This window comes from Semicossyphus pulcher, unplaced genomic scaffold, assembly GCF_022749685.1.
Source record: "Semicossyphus pulcher isolate SPU_LCO1_2020_fin unplaced genomic scaffold, fSemPul1.0.p SCAF_22, whole genome shotgun sequence".
NCBI lineage: Eukaryota > Metazoa > Chordata > Actinopteri > Labriformes > Labridae > Semicossyphus > Semicossyphus pulcher.
Window position 1 is genome coordinate 17284110 of NW_027211696.1, and position 21043 is coordinate 17305152.

A 21043-nucleotide genomic window follows, 5' to 3' on the forward strand; every position below is an offset into this window, starting at 1 on the left:
GGTGCATACTTTTACTGGCCAGCAGGGGGCGACTCTCAAAACAGTTACAAACTAATGGGTGACATCACAGTGGCTACATCCACTCCTATACATAGTCAGTGCTCCACTGGAAGCTGCAGCAACTCTGATAAATCGTCTTTATATTTCCAATTAGAGTAAATTAGATGATAAAGCATGGTATGCTTCAGGGCGTGGCTTCCTGTGATTGATGTATCGCTACAATGGCGACCTTTCAACCAGGATAGAGGTGTAGCTACAATTTCGCCCAAATATGGTCACTTCTTGCTCCAAAAATCAAGATGGCGACCACCAAAATGCCAAACCTGACTCTCAAAACAGTTACAAACCAATGGGTGACATCACAGTGGCTACATCCACTCCAATTCATAGTCAAATCTCCAATAGAAGCTGCAGTAACTCTGATAAATCGTCTTTGTTTTTCCATTTAGAGTAAACTAGACGATAAAGCAGGGAATACTTTAGGGCGTGGCTTCCTCTGATTGACGTGTTGCTACAATGGCGACCTTTTAACCCAGATAGAGGCGTAGCAATGCGTACCTACCCTTTGGTCCAAATATGGTCAGTTCTGGCTCCAAAAACAAGATGGCGACCGCCAAAATGCCAAACCTGACTCTCAAAACAGTTACAAACCAATACAACCACCTCCTATACATAGTCAATGCTCCAATGGAAGCTGCACTAACTCTGATAAATCTTCTTTATTTTTCCATTTAGAGTAAATTAGACGATAAAGCAGGGAATGCTTCAGGGCGTGGCTTCCTGTGATTGATGTGTTGCTACATTGGCGACCTTTCAACCAGGATAGAGGCGTAGCTACAATTTCGCCCAAATATGGTCACTTCTGGCTCCAAAAAATCAAGATGGCGACTGCCAAAATGCCAAACCTGAGCCTTAAAAACAGTTACAAACCAATGGATGACATCACAGTGGCTACATCCACCTCCTATATACAGTATAGCCAATGGCATTGACTATATATAAAAGGACTATATTTAGACATATAGGCATTGACTCAATGCTCCACTGGAAGCTGCACCAACTCTGATAAATCCTCTGTCTTTCATGCTAGCAGAGGATGCTAAGAGTAGCTTTTTATAGTCCAGGGAATCTAACTCTAAACATTTGACATGTTAGTAATGAATGAATGTCGGAAGAACAAAAGCTGTTCATGTCACTTCTTGTAGATTATGTCCACAGTAACAGGGACTCTGTGTCAACAAAGGGGATTTTTTAAAATGTATATTTATGAGATATTATGAGTTTTATTTGTGTTTTGTTTAATTATTAAATCTGATTGGACTAACCCTTTAACTTGACAGCTTTGAAGCTCAGTTTCATGGCTGTAATTTAGTTGAATTCTGATTCCTACGTCTGTGAGAGCACTAATGAGGCAGAGTGAAAATGTTCTGTGATAATTGTGGTCTCAGAAAAAAGAGAAAGAAAGGAAGTCATGCTGGATTTTATTCTGTGAATAAGTGGAGGAGGTGTGTTGTTTGCACCGCAAATATGAGACTTAACTAATAACCCCAATTAACCATCCACGCATTCACCATCACTGAGGAGTGATATTTCTTTGTTCTCATCAGCACAATCAGAGATGCTAAATAACCATCTTTAATCTTTGCTCACAGGAAGTCTGGCTAATTAGCATAGCTTCAGCAGCAGGTAACCTTGGTTTCCTCTGAGCCGGGGGGCTGATTAGCACAAAAGTGCAGCTGCAGGGCCACGCTGCTGTCTGGATGTGTGATTTTATTTTTAGACAGCGGATCATAACCTCTTTAAATTTTTTAGTGTTGATTGCTAACAGCTTAATGAAGAATAGAGTTTCACACAGCGATCGGCAGCAGAAACTGCTAGAAACAACATCAGCCACACGTCGTGTTGCCTGGGAACGCTTGCTCTCTGCACGCACACACTGAAACATCACACCTCACCTTCCCAGCTCTATCTTATTCATAAAACATTTTCATGCTTTTCACAGGTCGTTGCAGGAATGGAAACTACTAAAATCTCAGCTTCTGTAGAAGTGCTGATTTTATGTGACAGTGCATGTCGTTAAAACTACTGAAGTGTGCAGAAAAAGATTAAAAAATTGTTATGAATTTGCATTTTGAGAGTGAAGTCAAAATATCGAGATGAAGCTTAGAGCCAGGTTTAAGGAAAAAGCCATCAGAGGAGGAACAATTTCTAAATCTGAGGAGATTTTTCCCCAAAATACAGAAAAAAATATTTTATTTTATTTTATGTCTGGCCAAAATTTCTGTAATTTGATGTTAACATTTTGATTTAAAGTGATTATCTGGAAGATTTTCATGTAAATAAATGTCTGTTAAGTCTCTATCGCCGAATGCAGTAACACAATGGTGAGTGAGCCTATGGCCCACTGATGAAAGCCTTTGCATTTGCAGTATTATGGACCGGGTGTCGATGGCGACATTAGCGGAAAAAATCACAAGCGGCGCCCAGTTAGTGACGCGTTTTCCATCAGCCAGCAGTGGTTGGTCTGCCAGAGAGGGTAGGCGGAGCTAAGCAGGCAATAAAAATAACTCTAAAGATAAAATCAATCTTGTCGCTGATGGTCTGGTTTGCTTTTGTAGCTCATATAGAGGCATCAAAATTATTTTCAGTCCGTTTCATAGGAGCTTTAAGTAGTAAAAACTTCTATTGCACAAGATTGTGAATTAAAGATAGCACATGATAACATGATTGTAGATAATAATTAAGAAAAGGTCGTATTGCTCCTGATACTAAAAGTTAAAGTTGCTGTTGTCATCACGGTCCTTGAGGGACAATAGTGCATAAACAGCACATTTAAACACAACTTTTTTAGGATATTTACTTGATCACTGCTCCTGTTTAAACGTATCACACGCTAGAAGTCTTCGTAGAATCGTTGTGTGCAGGATTGAAGTGGAGCACAGCTATTGACTGGGTTATATATGGAGTGAGCTGGTTCGGTTTTTACGTGTCAACATGAAGAGTGGAACCTATAAAAATGACCCTTTCGACTCTCCCTCACTCTGTGGGAGCCTCCTGTGTTTGTGTGCGTACACGTGTGCCTCCACTTTACACGTTTGTGATGCATCATGTCACGGTTTGTCCCCGCCGCAGCTGTATTAATGATGCTGAGAAATATCCACGCTGCTGCGGTGACAACAGCACCAATATTGTGTCCTGTATGTGTGAGGTGTCCAGCCGGGCCAACTGCATGACTGATGGTGGTCCCATTGATTGCTCTCAGTCTTCAGGGCTTCCAGCCAAGATTGGGCCCCCGGCCAAGAGCAGCTTGGCCCAGCTAATCTGTCACCGGGCCGGCCAGAGCAGGCTTCATAAGCTCCATCGACCCACCAAGCTTACACGCTGTGTGCTAGAGCCTGTCCTCCCCGGCCACACTGTCCATTAGTCTTGGTGCTTTAATCTTCCCCTATCTGTGTGTCTGTGTGTCAGCTAGTCAGGGATTGATTCATTATGAGTGTCCGAGGATTTGAGTTTACTTTGTTCCAAGGCAAGGGTCACACTCTGCTACCTGAAGGCCTGTTTAAAGTAGTGATTCATTAGCACTGATGTTTATGTCTTTGTTTTCAGGCTGTCTTAAAGGGCATGGATGTTTTCGCCGTATTCAGAGACGGAGAAAAAGATTTTATTGGGATAGTTTATTGCATTCAGTGTGGCCCTTGTTTGTAGAAGTTAGCCACAGTACAAACACTGCAGCTAAGATATGTTAGCTTATCTGAGAATCGTTATTAATTTAGCTCTTCTTGATTAATCAAACAACTGTAAAGACATGGGGGGAAATCTGTCCATATTTCAAGTTCAGACAACATATGTGATAACCCTTTAGCTATCAGATAACAGCGTTAGCATGTAGCGAGTTACTAGATATTAATACTGTTAGCTAGCAAGTGGCTGTATGCTAATTTTAGTGGCTGATTGTCTTACACAATACAAAAGAAAAGGCCTAGATTCCTAGCATAATGTTAGCTAGAAACAAAAACCTAGCTAATGTGCTCCCTAGCTAACATAATGTTTGCTAAGAAGTGGTTGAATGCTAGCATTAGCTGTTGTGTAACATTAGCTAAAAGATAATCAAATGTGTTGTTTAACCTTGAAATGTGTCACTACAAGTTTTCAGTGTCACTAGCCTTTTCAGTTGCTCATATGTTTATCAGTTTACAACCTGGAATACAGTAAGACACCATGTTAGCTTCCCACCCTGAAAATTACAGACAAAAATGGCCGCTGTGTGAATATGGTGGATAGCATAGCTTCTGTGTCCGTTCTCCGGACGCTTTCAAACAGCTAACCGCCATCTACTGTAGGTAATACACTGCGTATTAATCAGCATGAATTTTATCGGCCAAGTGTGTGTGCACATGCAAGGAATTTGACTTGGTTTTACATTACTGTCAACATGCAAATATTCAGACGCTTAAAACAAGGAGCACAAGTCCGGCAAAAGTAACACAAACACTGAGCACAAACACGAAACTAGTATGTACAGGCTTATAGATATGAATACATTAAGAATTGCACATAAACACATCTATATAAATTACTTATTTCTATATAAATAAATACAACAACAAAGCTTGTAGACAGGAGACAACAGACAACAATGCAATAAAAGGTGTAAAAGGTGCTGAGATAAATATGATTAATCAGGTTTCTGTACAAACAAGAGGTAGATTGATAAGTATCGCATTCGACTCTGCTTCAAAAAAACTGAAAATCCCTTTAATTTCCTCATAAAATTGTGATACCATGTGATTTTTCTGTTTTAATATGTGCTTTTACTTTCACTCTTTGTGTGCAGTTCTGTGTCCGAGGACGGTCCAGAGATCTTTCTGAGCCCCGCCGTCACGTACGGCCCCCCCGGCCTCGACCTGTCCTGTCCTATAGCCATGACCATCGCCCATTGTGCCGAGGTCGCGCCTGAAAACTGGACCATTCGGCTAAGGAGACAAATACAGGACAACAAGTGGGAGGTGAGCATTTTCGTATTAACTTCGGCTGTAATTATGAGGCTTCTCTGCTGTGACATCAGCGCAGAACGGTAACCAGTGCAAACACACGACTTTCATCAGGCGACCAGAATATCAATACGCGGCGATAAAACTGCTACAACTTGCTTTGATGAACATTTTCATCCTGCAGTGTAGTCATGCGAGCACGGAGCCGATTTCAGGGTTGCCAGCTCGGATTCGTCATTCTGCATAAAAATTCAGCCTTTCAAGCTCTACCTCATGCTGACATACATCCAAAAGAAATGTCAGAGCAAATGCAAATGACTGCTATTAGTCACTGAAACATTCATTTCTTTTTCCACTTGATAAGATGATAATGGTATTTTAAAGCATTCCTCTTTTATGACTCTGTGAATTCTGCATTCAGCTGTTAATGAATTTTTGAACACAACAAACACAATTTACATTACAATGAGTACAAAGACAAATATGTTTCAACATTCTGCTCATTTCCTCTGTTTGTTTTTGTTGTTTATTATTGAGCATCTATGTCTGCAATATGGGAATGGTTTAAAAATGGCCTCTATGGTTTTATTATGCTGTGTTAACTTTTCAGGGTACAACCGTGTTGTAACAGGAGCACTTGCAGAATTACTCAGAATAAGTGTTGCACTTTCTGTACTACAGATGAATGCATCAGAGAATATGTTTCACCTCTGTGACTGTGGCTGCTGTGTGTGGATATGTACAGTTAGAATTTGGATTTATGTGAGTTACAGAAAATACTATCAGCCAAAAAGATAGAGCCAATTATTGACACAATTATTTTCATCTTAATTAAATTTCCATTCTGAAAATCTCTTGGTATCAAATGTGATGTAATCGTGTAGTTTGTATCGAGCCAGGGATTAAACACAGACATACATACGGCTGCCCAAACTAAAGATTACCTAATCGACTAGTAGTCATTCATTCAAGCCATTGGACAGCTACTGTCTGCACAGTTAATATGATACAGTACGATAGAATTTGATACAATACATTACAGCACGAAAGGATACAATACGACACGATACGATACAACATGATACGACATGGTACAGATATGATACAATATGATACAATATGATACAGTGCAATACGATACAATAAGATAAAAGATAGTGTATGATACGGTACGATACGATACAGTAGGATATGATACAGTATGATACGATACAGTACGATACGGTACGATACAGTACGATACGATACAGTAGGATATGATACAGTATGATACGATACAGTATGATACGATACGATACAGTACGATACCATACAGTACGATACGATACGATACGACACAACATGATACAGTACGATACGATAAAACGCGATGCGATACACTGTATTGTCCCTGTGGGAAAATTTGTCTTGGACTATGTTGCACACATTTAGTTACCTCCGAATAATATAAAATACAATATATGTTTTATCATGTAAATATATTTTTGGGGAGGTATCAGAAAATGGGTTGAGTTCCAATGCTGGCAAAGTAATTAATATAGTAAACACTTAAAATGGACTGTAATAATGAGCCTTAATATTTTACCAATGAGCTGCCTGGATCCACAATGCTAACAGCAAAAGTGTTAATGATTCAGACTGTGTCGGAACAACCAGTGAGGAGAATAAACATTTTGTTAGTCCCTCCCCTGTCTCCCCCTTAGTGTTACCAAAGAGAGGTTCGCATGACAAACCTTCAGTGATACTTTGGTTAGCGTACTGTTCCCTATTCCGCTTCAGTCCTCCAAAACATTGTTTGAAATCGTCCGGTTTCTTCAGACTGCTTCAGTTAGCTTTAGCATGGCTCGTAGCAGCTATAACTAGCCCTTGCAGTTCTCACTCTTAAAGAACGACCCTTTTGACAACCTAAACTTAAACTTATCTGGACACTGACCCTGCGTCACAGGCAAACATTACCCAGGGTGGGTTTCTGGGATGAGCTGGTTGACTATTACTGGTCAGCCCTAGACCTACAGTATAATTCCTATATATAGAAACAAGTGTAATTCACACAGAATCAGTCTTAAGAACAAATTGTAGTTGAAACAGTGTCCCTGTATTAGCTTTTTAGCTGTGTTAAATATCATATCTCAGAGATTTTAACGACTCGAAGTACCTCGTTCCATTCTGAGACCTCAGTTTGAGCTTTGAGGTCAAAATCTGCGAAGTGTGCGCTCTTTAAAAGATTCAAGACTCCATGTCTATAAATACAGTGTAGTGCTATCTTTGTGATCGCTGCTGTGAGCTTCTTTTTCTCGCAAATAGCTCTCTCGGTAAAATAACACCTCTGTAAAGTCCTTCAACCCTGCCCCGCAGAGCTGCTCTCCAGTCTCTCTGAGACTTGTTCAGACATCTGACTTCAATCCAAACACCCTCTATCCATTATCTCGCCCAGCCTCGGCAGAGTCGACATATCTAAGATGCTCTTTTAATATTTAACTAACCTCATCAAGAAGCTTTGGGGACCTCATCGAGGCGGATTGACCCCCGAGTCGTCGAGTTTGTGTGACCTTGGAGGGCCGGTGGCTTCCTCCCAGCCTGGTCCCTTCAGTCTGTGTGACATTTACACAGATGTAATTTGCCAGCAGCCGTGTTGCACAAAAGGGAGCTATCAAAAGACTGTCACTGATGGGAACTATATGCCAACAGAAAAGGGGAGAATGGAGGAGACAGACAGGGAGACAGGAGGGGTTCAGAGAGAGAAGGCGAGGAGATGTTCTCTAAGAAAATGTAGCGCTGTGACCCGTCTCTGTCACAGTGAAATAATGAGCCCTTTATCTCAGGAAGGATGCTCACTCAGAAGCTAATCTCTGGAATTAGTAATATAATGGGAGATGGAGGTCTTTCTCCCCCTCTTTCTTCTTCCTTCCCTTCTCTCTCGCTCCGTCAGCCTCTCAGTTCCATCCCCATTAAAGCTTGCACTTTTGTACCGCTCGAGTTTGACTCCATCATTTCTCCCCAGCCGCCTGGCGGGGATGAGCTATGTCATGGAGATCCTTCATGTCCGCCGCAGCGCTAATGGGGCAGGTTTAGGAATCCGTGGGCCACTAAATTACCCCACATTGCTTCTTTATGCCTCAGCCAGGCCATATGCAGAGGGGACCCGCGGGTCACAGCTCTGTCTCAGAGGTGATTTGGGGCGGATTGAGCACAAGATGATGAGCAATTGGCCATCGGATACGACTTCACCCCGCTAATCCGTTTTGTCAGTGTTACTGTATCCCCATCTGTTTAGCGAGATGTGTGATTATTCATCTGGCCCTCGTTCAGCTTCACACAGTTCCTCATCCTGAGTGTGTGTACGAGGGACAGTCTCCAGTTTACTGTCTGTGTCTTAATACGATTCAGTCACTTCATGAATTCACAGGAAAAGGCCGCTCGTGGCTCGTCACAAATCTTTGTTGCATTTTCTTTATGGGTATCTTCCTTCAGGTCTACGAGATATATAAGATCTTTAACAAGGAGCATTATTCACATCAGTGTTTGTCAAATGCAGTTCTGCTTACTGAAGGGGATGCTTAAGATGTTTTAAAATGTAGATGTAAAAAATGTTAGTTATCAGGGCGCTGGTTTAGCTCAGTAGGTAGAGCAGGCGCCCCTTTTACAGAGGCGACAGTCCTCGACACACTGAGAACAGGTTAGACTCCAGGTCTGCTCTTCATTTGGTGCATGTCTTCACCCACGTTTAAAAAAAAAAAAAGGAAGCATAATACATAAAATGTTTTATTATTAATAAAAATTCCCAGTGAGCACTAACTGGGATTTCAACGTTGACATTTGGTTGAAAACAGGGTGAAATCAGGTCCGAACGTCTCAGATCAAATTTAAACCTTCATCATCAACGTGTCAGAAACACGTTAACTCATTTTGACAATCTGTTAGTTATAGCGTTGAAAGGGTGACGAGAGTGATGACTGTAGCAGCTTTTCTCAAGTCATTTTCCAGCGGTGGGTCAAATCCGGTCAACACAAAAATGTAATTTCAACACATTATATTTTTCATACAAAAATCAATTTCCCAGTGAGCACCGAGCGGGAGTTGAAATTTGGTTGAAAACATGGTGAAATCAGGACCAAACGTCACCCTGTTTTCAACCATAGTTCGTTAATACCTGACGGGCAAGTGATAGCTAGAAGATGTCATGGGGCAACAGTTAGGAGTGCTTGACCAGAGTGTGGCTATCATGGGATCTAATCCAACTTCATCCATATATTACTTTTTGTTTTTCGTTGGTGACTGTGATGCACTGCTCGCTAGTACAATCATTTTAGCGGCTATGTGCTGTGTGTGAATGTGTGATGAATCTTGTGACAGAAGCAGGTGAAAGCCGGTCTAAACATAAACTTTTAATCGTTGTCTTCAAATAGCCGGTGAAAAAATCAAACCGGTTTTTCAACAGAAAAATGCTCACTGGGTTAAGTTCAACTATGTTTTAAATGTTATATTCCTGTTGTCAATGCTACCTTTACCTGCTGTAAGGCATTAACTGCTGCTGCAAATGCTATCATGTTCAAGATTACGTTCGTTGAATTCCTGTGTGAAACGATGTGGCAATACATCGAAAATACGGAGAAAGAAAAGGGAAGAAAGCAAAACACTGAGCCGACAAAATGCCGTAAAGTCAACATCGATCAATTCATTTTGTTTATACAGCGCCAGCTCGCAACAAAAGTAATTACTCTGAACACATAGATCCGGTCTAGACTGTACTCTTTGTAATATTATTTACATAAAGCAAACTTTATCAACAATCAGAAGGCAGAAACCTTGAACACGAGCAGACTCGTTGGAAAGCCATCCGCCGTGACCTGCTGGGCCATGAGAAAGAAAGCGTTGTACGGCTCATCTGTCCCCGGGCTTTGTGCTCTTTCCAAAGGGACAAATTAGCCAACAGTTGCATAAGGCCAGCGCAGCAAATGTTTTTCTGTTACAAGGTTGTTATTGAGTAAATCAGACGCTGATTGTGCAGGGCTGTATTGAACCTGGCTGTTTTTTCCTGCAGTAATAGCTAAAGGCATTCATGGTATATCAAAGTATTTCAAAGGCGTTATATTATAGATAATGTTTGAGAAGCACAGACTCACTTAACACAGGCTGAATAGTTTGTTGCTTTCGGTTTGTGCTGCAAACAAATACTCAGCAGTAATGTTAATCATCAGAAATCAGCTCCGAGCTAATTAAAATTAGCAAGCAAGCATTCAGACACTGACCTGTTCTTAACCCTGAATGAATGAACTATTTTTGGCTCCAAACCTTAACGCACTCTCTCCTGATGTCTCCTCCCTCCAAAGGAAGTGATGTCAGTGGACGAGGAGAGCACGTCCTGCTACTGTCTGCTGGAGGCCCAGAGGTGCCACGTGCTGCTGGAGCATCCGGGTCGCTACGCCCTGGTGGGGGAGCCTCTGAACCAGGAGGCAGCCAAGCGTCTGAGGCTGGCGGTGTTCGGTAGTCCGGATAACAGCAACTCTCTGGGCTTCACCCTCAGGGTCTACTGTGTGGACGACACGCCCCACGCATTTCAGGTAGAGTGTGGGGGAAGGGGCGGATATACACCTTTTTAAAACAGGAAGAAGTGATATAATTTCAGTGTCTTTACAACCAAATTGGTATGGCCCAAATAACATAGTGCATGGTTGTATTAGTTTAACATAACTTCATAAGATCTACCTGTAACGGTAGACCAGGTGTGCCATTGCAAAGATGCTTTTCCTCTATTTTTCTGAGTGGCATAGAAGGCAAGAATGATGAACCAGGGATGATTCAGTGTTGTTAGTTGAGATGTCATTTGCCTATAGTTAAATACTCTTTTTGAAAACGTCCTATGTATACCTGATAAGTCATAAAACATATCTTTTTATACAACTGGACAAAAATCTGTTTTGTGCAATAAGGAAGGAAAAAAATCCCCAGTGATAATGTGTACCAAGAAATCTTTACCGTTCTCAGTAATCCAAGTCATGATAATTCAAAGCTTAAAGGAGCAATCCGCCCCTGGAAAAAGCCGCTGTCAGTCAAAGCTGGCGTTCTCTGCAATCGATAGAAGCAATAATATTTGAAATTGGCGCCATAGCTGTGGAGAAAGTCGTACAAACAGCTCGTGGTTTCGCCCATTCTACATTCCTACAACACCCAGCGTGCATTGCGCGCCTCCCTCTGAAAGGAACGGCCCAGCGAGAGAAGCTGGAGTGAAATACTATCGTTTCCGCTGCAGACAACGGCTCAGAGCGGTACAGAATCGGAAATACGACGAGAATATACCGGTGGACCGTCTAAAAAATCTTCAGGTCTGCAGTCTATATTTCAAACCTGATCGTGAACGAGGCGCGACATCGGAGGCGGGCGTCCTAGATTGAGGAAGTGTAGTTTAGCGAGCTCCCTGGCTACGTAAAACGCGAGTTTTTACCAGGGCCCTTTGGAGAAGCGGATCGCGTCCTCCAAAGGCATTATGTTTCTACCATAATGGCATTAGCTCCCCATAATAGCATGATAGGACTGAGGTTGAAAATCTGCGAACTGGCCCTTTAATCCAAAAGGCAACTGAGCTTCAATCAATCCAGCTGCCTTTTGGATTAAGCTTCAAATTTCTGTTCTGACCCATCCTAGCTTAAGGTGTTAGCATGCTAACGTTTGCAAATTAGCCCTATAAACAGAGCCTAGCTGAGGCTGACTGGATTTTAAGCAGTTTGGTCAAACAACAAATTATTGGACAAAGTGAAATAGAAAAAAAAAAGATGAATGCACTAGATGAAAAGTAGAGCCCGACTATTAGAGACCAATTTCAGAGTGGAAAACACACTGATTACCAATATGGCTGAGAGAATGACTTTTTCAGCTGGAACTAAATTAGACCAATTCTTCAAGAATTTTGCACCAATATGACTTTAATCAGAAAGTTGAAAACATAAATGTATTGAAACCAATTTATTATATCTATATAACTATAGCTTTATAGCCGCTGAGAGCTAATGCTTAGCTGTAGCGTCATAGCGCTCTGATGGACAAACAACATATTGGCACTGTTTCTAAATCACCCACAGCACTGTTTTCTGCATTATATGTTGTTATATTGGCAAATATTGGAAAATCGATATACTGTACCTTATAGGCCCGTATCCGGCGGTAATATCGGCCTACTGATATATCGGTCAGGCTCTAATTAAAGGATTGTCAGTGTTATTACTGTTCATCTTGAGCTGGTTATGAATGTCTGTACCAAATTACATGGCAATCCATCATCTAATAGCTGTTCTGACATTTGTCTCGAAACTCCAAATGTCAGTGTCATGATGTCACGAGAGGAACGCTAGTCATTAATTAGAAACTTCATGGCGTCTTCTCCATACGTCTTCATATACATGCGTCCGGAGGGAAGCGATGGACAGATTGGCCGAGCGACTGAGCCTCCGACTGAATCAGAATAATGTGATCTAAATATGCGATATAAGAAATTTTAATTGGAAGGGTTTGGAGGATGCGGCTGGTGGTTTTTTGCCTGGAAGAATTGCTGTCTGAGGTTTTTTGTGCATCACTGAAGATCTGCCTGCTCAGTAACATTGCCACTGGGAGATGCTTGATGACTAGCAGACAAAGAGGGACTTTTAATTACAAAGACAACAGATGCTCCAAGGTTGCTTCCCTGCCCTTTCTTTGCGTAATTTAATTTGCTCTCTGTTAATTAAACGTGTTTCTGCATTGCATTCCACATGACAAGCATTTGAACACGTTAAAGTGGGACTCAATCGGAGACGCAGCCTGGGTTCATCACTGTGGTGCTCTGTTTAAAGGTTTGGCCTTGTCCTCACAGCGTGGGCATGAACACACCTCTTTTTGTTCAAGCGTTCTGCAGCCAAAAAGTACTTTTTTTACAGGAGTAGTTTGGTCCCTGTCTTAATTAACCACACACAGTTTTAGTAGTGCAGGTCCTTCCTGCTCAGCCACTAACCCTGCTCCCCTTTTGGCTTCCTTTTAAAGGTAAAGCTGCATGTGGACAAAGAGAAATTGGACGTAGCTGCCAAGAGCCAATCCACTCCACCTCTCCATCAGTCAGACGTGGTTATTTGCTCATTTGCTCCTTTTTGTTGGCTTTTGTTTGTGCTCCATACGACAATTAATTTCCCCTGTGAGCTTGGAACAGAATTGATCAGGTTCAAGACAGCCTGTATGCTTTGCATTTCCCCCCTCTGCGCGCCGGGAGACTGACAGGATAAGCACCGTGCATACAGGACTCACACCCCTAACCCCTCCCTGCGTTCCCCAGACACACCAAATGTAAACACAAACACGCACAACACATGCTCACAGATGTTATTGTTTTCCATGGATCCGGAAATATTACAATATCACGGAGCAGGGAGCCAGAAGTATAATATTGACACAAGAGTTCTGTTTTGATTTTTCCCTCTGTTCATGTGTTCAACCAATATGTCCGCCCGACAGTTCTGGCTGCTCTCTTTATCCAATTGTGCGGCTCCAGCAGAGCCGGTTTGTCGCTCCCGCAGTCAGTCGGTTTGATCTGTTTTGTGTTTGGTCACGAGTTGTGAGCAGCGGTGGCTCCTGGGGGGGGGCGGCTGCTGTTGAGCTTTTCAACTTTTTGAGGTTCAATCATGCTGGATGCATTTGGAAGCTTAAAAACGCAGTGTTCCACCCTGCTTTTATTGTTAGTTTAGAGATGATTTTTTTTTTACCTCATGGTTGCTGGGTTTCTCCGAAATGTGCAAAGAGCAGTGGCAGATAAAAGCGGAGGCTCTCCAGCAGCGCGCACACATGGCTTAAACCAGCGTAACAGTGACTGACAGCTTCTAGAGCGTATTCAACGTTTAATGTTCCTTTGTTTTCATTTGTATTTTTGTGGGGATTTGTGGGTCTTATTTGGACGTTTATTGGAGCTTTCGCGGGGCCTTACAGGGGGGAGTTTACATGGATTTCCTGTTTTTGTAATTGGAGGAAGTTACCAATACTGAAATTGAATTAAGGTACCGTAAAATCTGGAATATAGGTCGCACCAAAATATGAGACACAGGTTGTTTTCGTGGGTATCCCAGAGGGAGAAAAAGGAGTGGCGATATAGAGAACAACATCACTGGGAATTTTCACTCTGTGTATCACTCCGCCTCAGCCAGGTGTTCTGAATACTGTTAAATAACATCACAGCCGACTGTGTATGTTTACATTGACCGAGGTGGTACCTCTGAATCACACAGCAGACTCTTATTTCACTGGTTAATAATAATAATAATAATACATTTTATTTGTATAGCGCTTTTCATGGTTCTCAAAGTCACTTTACATAATAAAAAACATCATCAGGAAACAAAATAAGAACAGAAAAAGAAACTCAATAAGAGGAACTATGTGAGTGTCTTGATCAGAGATTTGAAGGAAGTCAGGTCGGTACAGTCTCGGATGTGTTGGGGTCGAGAGTTCCAGAGGGAGGGGGCAGCTATGGAGAGAGCTCTCTCACCCCAGGTTCGGTGCTTGGTTCTGTGTGGCGGAGAGAGGAGGTTTGCATCACAGGAGCGGAGGCTGCGGGAGGGAGGTCTGTGAGATATGAAGGGGCCTGGTTATGGAGGGCTTTGTGGGTGAGAAGGAGGCTTTGATCTGGACGCGTTGAGGAACAGGGAGCCAGTGGAGTTCCTGGAGGACAGGGGTGATGTGTTCACGGGAGCAGGAGTAGGTGAGGAGGCGGGCAGCAGAGTTCTGAATGTAATGGAGTTTATTAAGGACATTGGAGGATGAACCATATAGGATGCTTTATAAATGAAAACAGATTAATGTACATGATTAAAAACAGCTGATCTGTGGTCACCTGTAGACTGCAGGAGGAGGTTTGGGTTGCTTGGCAACAACAGTCCAGTTTCAGTTAAGTTGTGGAACTAGTTGAGTCAGTGGAGCAAAAAACAATCTGTTGCCTGCGGCCTTGTGCCTACGACCAAATCACAGTGTGATATTGCTTAATTAAATATGAAAAAAAACTTGTATACAAGTTATTTCAATGCAATTTCACTGTATTCATTGAAACACATTTAAAACACACAAATTCTAGCCTACCATCTGTTTTTACCATGTGGAGTTTGCACTCCTGTTAGCTCCCGTTGCTGTAGTGGAGCTCAGCCTACAATAACGTTGATTGTTGTGAGGATGGCGGCTGCACTGGCGATCATAACGGAGCATGTCTGTGACGAAGCTTTAGCTAGATTAAAGCTCCATCGTCTGGGTAAAACACTCAATAAACAATAACATACCTCTCTCTGCATTTTATACTGATATATTGGTTGCACTGGTATATAGGACACAGTCCACTTTTAAGATGAAAAAATGTGTTAAAAGTGCACCGAATATTACAGTACTTAATTGTGGAGAAATTTGCTTCATAGACAAATTATGTATCCTAATTATATAAAAAATATGTAAACTATTGTAAAACCCCTGTGTGATGAAAGATATAAACAGGTTTATAGGATGCAGCCCACTTTTTCGATGAAAAAACTGTATTAAAAGTGCCTCTTACACACCGAATGTTACGGTAAATGTTTTATCTTGAAAGATTTCATCAAAAAAATTGGTACATAGCCACAGAACTTGGTAGATAAGGGCTGCAACTAATGATTGTTTCATTGTCAATGAGTCTTTCGACTTTTTCCTCCATAGATCACATAATACTCCACTCGATGTGCTTGCCTTCATGAGCCCAAAACACACGAAACAAAAGAGAAATAATCCTCAAATTATGAAAATTATAAGACATTTTAGTGTCAAAAATCACCTTAAAAAGATTAAATTAACTGTCAAATTATGCGACGTTTAATTAATATGCAAATTAAAATTCTTCATTCTAAATAAACCGTTATAATTAAGCTCAGATGTGTCGGTGTGAGAGGATGCAGGCTTCTTGTACACGCCTGTGAATTATGAATCAACAGAAACGTTTTGCTGCCCACTAAAAGCTGTGTGTTGTACCTGTGAGCCCTGGCTTGATACACGTCTATCAGTCTATCAACCACTGAAAAAACATCTACCTTTTATCTCTCCTTCCCTAACTCCCTCTACCCACCTCTGGAAAAACAACCCACGCTGGTTCTCCTCCTCATCAGGAGGTTGCGGTGGGCGAGCGCAGCAGGGGCGGCCGGCTGCTGGAGGAGCCCAAAATGATGCTGTTCCGGGGGAACACTTTCAGCCTCCAGGTGTCCATCCAGGACGTCCCACAGTTACTCTGGAGCATCAAGCCTTTCACCACCTGCCAGGTACGTGGTTGTTTGTGTCAGTCAGTGTAAAAACTGCTTGTTCTGCAGTCAATGCAGTCGCTCTGCGGGACAAACTAACCACCATTTCTAAATCAACCCAAACACTGTTTTTTTGTGTTATATGTTTGGAAATTAAGTTTTTATATCGGCACATATTGGAAAATATATACACAAATATCAACACATCTTATAGGCCCATATTATGATAATATCGGCTGACTGATATATCGGTCAGGCTCTAATTAATAATTGTAAAGCAACAAGCAGGTTTGCTATACTTGCATCTCAGCTCAGCCTCCTCAGCACTCCCAAAGAGGAGTGCTGGCATGCTCCAAAGACTCAACAGGGGCCACAAAAATTTGTACTGAATTTCCCCCCTTGGGATCAATAAAGAATTATCTTATCTTCCACGTGGAATATTATTCCCATTCTTGCTAAAGGTGGGGATACACGTATCAACTTTTCATCAACATCAACAGGCAACGTGAACATCAACAAGCAACATGATGAGACACAGGGCAACAGGCCTATGGGACACAAGGCTCTCTGTACTCCTCCGTTTCAGTTCAGACAACTATGGCGTCACCATAGCAACTCCTAGTACGACCGCAATTTAAGCTAGCTCAAACGATCTGATACAAATCTGCTCACTGACAAATTTCATGGCAAAAAAACATCTCATGTGTTTTTAGTTAATAATCAATTAGTTCCTTCTCCTCGGTCCACTGGGCTTGTATGAAAATTTTTCTCATGACCCAAAATCTTCCCTGTGACTGGAGCATTTCTGATGTAATTCTCTATGTTGACCACAGGAGGTCGCTGTTGATCTGACATTTCCTGATCAGAGGAGGTTGACCTTTTTCTATATAAAAGTGTACAGTCAACACTGACTGTTGATGTAAAAGTGGATACGAGTATCACCACCTTAAGAGTTAGACAAGAATATTTTATATGCTATCCTCTCAGTATAGATATTATGAAGCTAGCGAGTTAGCTTAGCTTAGCATAAAGACTGGAAACATGCAGTAGGATGTGTTAAGCATGGACTTCTGTATTAGAAGAAACCATACTTGCATTCTTTCTAACAGCCAGCAGGGGGCGACTGCTAGGTTGCAAAAAGATTACATGGAAGTCTATGTGAAATACGCCTACTTTTCACTTGATTTACTACCTTCATAAACATTCTTTTAAGGAGTTTCAGGTCTTAATCGCTTGTTTCAAGTCTTCTTAAGAAAAGCATGATGTTCAGTTTGTTAATTATGGTCCCATTAGGAGTTAAATATACACTGCAGCAGGATATTCTCAAGGGTGCAGTCACCTGTGATTGATAAGACGTCACTTGAGCAATGTATTTCAATCCTCTCGTCCAAATAAGGTCACCCGAAAAACAAGATGGCGCTCTCTAACTCTAAACAAACCAATGTGCAACTTCACTATGGCTACATCCACCTCTCATATACTGTACAGTATTTAGCTCCTCCATTACCACTGTCTCTCCACTCCCAGTTTCCCTTTCACTTACTTGGTCACATCAAAGCTGCCGCAGAGGACAGCAGCAAGGGCACAGCAGGAGATCACTGAGGCTAGCTATCTCACCCACACACTCCCCCTTTACAATATTAATTATGACTACCAGGCACACACACATGCACACACACACACACATCATCCTAGGGGTCTGCATGCTGCATGTTCAGCTCTGCCCTATGATGTTTAGCCCAGAAGAGACATCCTATTAGCAGAATTAGCCCACCATAGCGCCTCCAGAATACCAACAAGGGTTTTTTTGGGGGAGAATGGGAGGAGCCAAGATGCGAGTCGAGGGTCCTACAGGGGGAAGATGTCTGCAGGCTTCCAGTCAGACACTTCTCTTACCTTAAAGAGGCTTTTACAAGTAGCCATCCTCCTGTCTGATGGATCTGAAGAGAGGATGAATCACCGGTAAAACAGTGTTTTTGACCTGTTCTCACAGCGCCACTGTCTGGGTCACACAGTAGTTAGAAATGGGAGACAAAATTGGTCTTTTGGATTTCCATTCTACACCAAACCTCTGTTACTTTTTTGCTATTTTTCAGCTGCAACTTTTAGAGGATGTGCAGTGCAGATTAGGTAAATTAAGGCGTCTGTGTCCTAATTCCATAATCACATTAGTGTTCTTGATGTTACAGATTAGACTGTACAATAATAAGCAGGGCATTTTTGGAGTATCAGAATTTGGAAAAGACAACACAACAAGCCAATAAAGTGCTTAATATCGATAGGAAACTCTGTAGCTTGTGCTGTAGGCTTTTTAAAGCCCTTCATATGATGATTTCATGTGATTACATAGGCTATTTCTGCTCATAATGTGGGCTTTGGTCTGTAATATTTTCGACCTAATGAGAGCATGTCGGACAAGCCATGCTGCAGGGTTGAAGGCAAAAGTAAGATAAAGTGTCTTAATTATTTCTCAGAAAGTAAAATCATGTCTAATTTAATTCCCTTTCCCACTAATGACTCAAGCTTCTTCAGATGTTAACAGGGCTGTAAATGTTGGTGTCTAACGGGTAAACTGCTTGATTAGGTAATACCATTGATTGTCTAAAGAGGCCCCTCATTCACTCTTAATTAATCATGTAAACAGCAAAGTGGGTGGCGAAGCAGGATTCAAGCGAGGGAGCGTCTTTAGCGGGGGCTTAATGTCTCCTCTGCCTAATCCTTTCATCGTTCTCCCTGTCCGCCCTCTCCTCCGTCCGTCCTCCGCTCTGCAGGAGTTCTCCTTTTCTCAGGTGTGGGCCAGTAACCAGCGTCCCCTGCAGTGTGCCTTCTCTCTGGAGCGCTACAGCCACTCCTCGTCGCAGCTCTCCTGCAAGATCAGCGTCCGGCAGGTCAAAGGCGAGGAGCAGATACTCCAGGTCTACACGTCTGTGGTGGAGGTGAGAAAGCAGAGAGTGTGTGTGCTCCCTGTGTGGGTAGTCATGCGGCTTGGTAATAGCTTCTTGTATTACACTGAATAACTCTTGATTTGATTCAAGAGCTTGCTTAATGAGCCTCTCAGGGAGCTTTTTCATGTATAGATTACAAAATAGTCTTGATAAGTCCTTGTCCTTGTCTTCATATTGAGATTTTCAGCTGCCTGTAGTGCCAAGCTAACACCTGTCTTTTCCCCCAGAATGAAAAGGGAGTGGTTCCTTTTTTCACACAGTCAGACTGCACCATCACCTCTCAGACAGGGTCAAGGGCCTTTAAAATCCCCCTGTCCATCCGTCAGCGGATCAGCGCCACCTTTGACACCGCTAATGCCAAGGGGAAGGACTGGCAGCTCCTGGCTCAAAAGCTGCACATTGACAGGTATGAGTTATAGCACTCTGAAACCAACATTTCATTCTATACAGTGCACGGTTGTCATTTACTTATTGCTGAGTCATTCATAAGTTACACAAGCTCATGCGGTATATATGAAGCAGCTGGTGTGTTTTGTTCAGGTTCAGGTTTTATTACAGATTATTTACCATGATCTGGGCGTATACTCGATTCTGATTGGCTGCCGGGTATCGGTTAATTCCTTATAACGGACATTTAAGTAATATACTGAAACTATCTGTCCGTCTGGACTCAGTCATAGCCTATGTTTTCAATGTAGGCAATCCGTTCACTAGCTAATATCTAGTTACAACAATGAGAGACTTCAACATTTCTTTTAACCTCTTATGACAACTTTGGTGACTGCGATGCTAAACAAAGAGAAGCTGAAAAGAAAACAGTGAAAGATTTCTTCTTTTCAACAGTGAGCGTCGTCCTTCAGTGGATTTGGGCACATTGACATTGCTGGTTAGCTAGCTTTTCTTGTTGTTAAACATACTACCAAATTATATTATTGATATTATGTATGGTAACCGCATGTTATTGACTTGCTAGCATACAGTTAGCTTTCTGCATACAGTTAGCGTTCTGGCTGGTAGCTGAGCCAAATTGTTTATTAGCTGAGCAGACATCCTATTTCCATTACATTAAAACCTTATGAGATTATACTGAGTGTTTCAGGTATTAGTCAAACCCTTACTGTAGGTAAATTAAATCAAAATCAAATTAAATGTACTGTATGTCAACTCAACTTTATGTTATTGACTATGTATGTTGCTAGCATACAGTTAGCTTTCTAGCAAGTAGCTTAGCTGAATTGTTTACTAGCTGAGCAGACAAGAAATATCCCCTGTTGCCTAGTCGTATCAGAGATCCTTTTCACTGTAGAAGTGAACAGCATTTCCATTACATTAGAACTTTATGAGGTGGTATTGATTGTTTTGTAGTAGTTAATCCCTCAGGTGTAACCAGGGAAACAGATTTACTGCTTATCATTTTTTAATGAAATCTTAATATAGGTTTGGGGGTGATGACTTGGCTGTTAGCAGGCCAGTCATGTTGTTAAACATTCTGTCAAATTATATTTACTGTTTGTCAACCACTTGTTGTTCACTTGCTAGCTTACAGTTAGCTTTCTACATACAGTTAGCTTTCTGTCAAGTAGCTGAGCCAAAGTGTTTTTTAGCTGAGCAGAACAGAAATATCCACTGTTGCCAAGTCATATCAGAGATCCTTCCTGTTTTTATTACATTGGAACCTCATGAGAGAGTATTGATTTTTTCAGGTATTAGTCAAATCCTCCGATGTGTCCAGGGAAACTGAGTTATTGATTCTTGTTAAAACAGTAAACATGGCCAGTTGTGAAATCTTGTTATAGATTTAGGGGAAATGACATGGTTAGCTAGCTATGTTGTGTTATCTGTCAAATTA

At 41.8% G+C, this 21043-nt stretch overlaps 1 protein-coding gene across 2 annotated transcripts in view; it reads left to right on the forward strand.

Moving 5' to 3' along the window:
* unc5da (unc-5 netrin receptor Da) overlaps positions 1-21043 on the forward strand; it is a 260842-nt gene that overhangs the window by 231967 nt on the left and 7832 nt on the right. For both annotated transcript variants that reach the window (XM_069673462.1, XM_069673461.1), the window contains 5 exons: positions 4835-5006; positions 10322-10552; positions 16121-16270; positions 19021-19185; positions 19422-19600. In XM_069673462.1, the coding sequence (XP_069529563.1) occupies positions 4835-5006; positions 10322-10552; positions 16121-16270; positions 19021-19185; positions 19422-19600 (897 nt within the window). The remainder of the gene's footprint in view (positions 1-4834; positions 5007-10321; positions 10553-16120; positions 16271-19020; positions 19186-19421; positions 19601-21043) is intronic.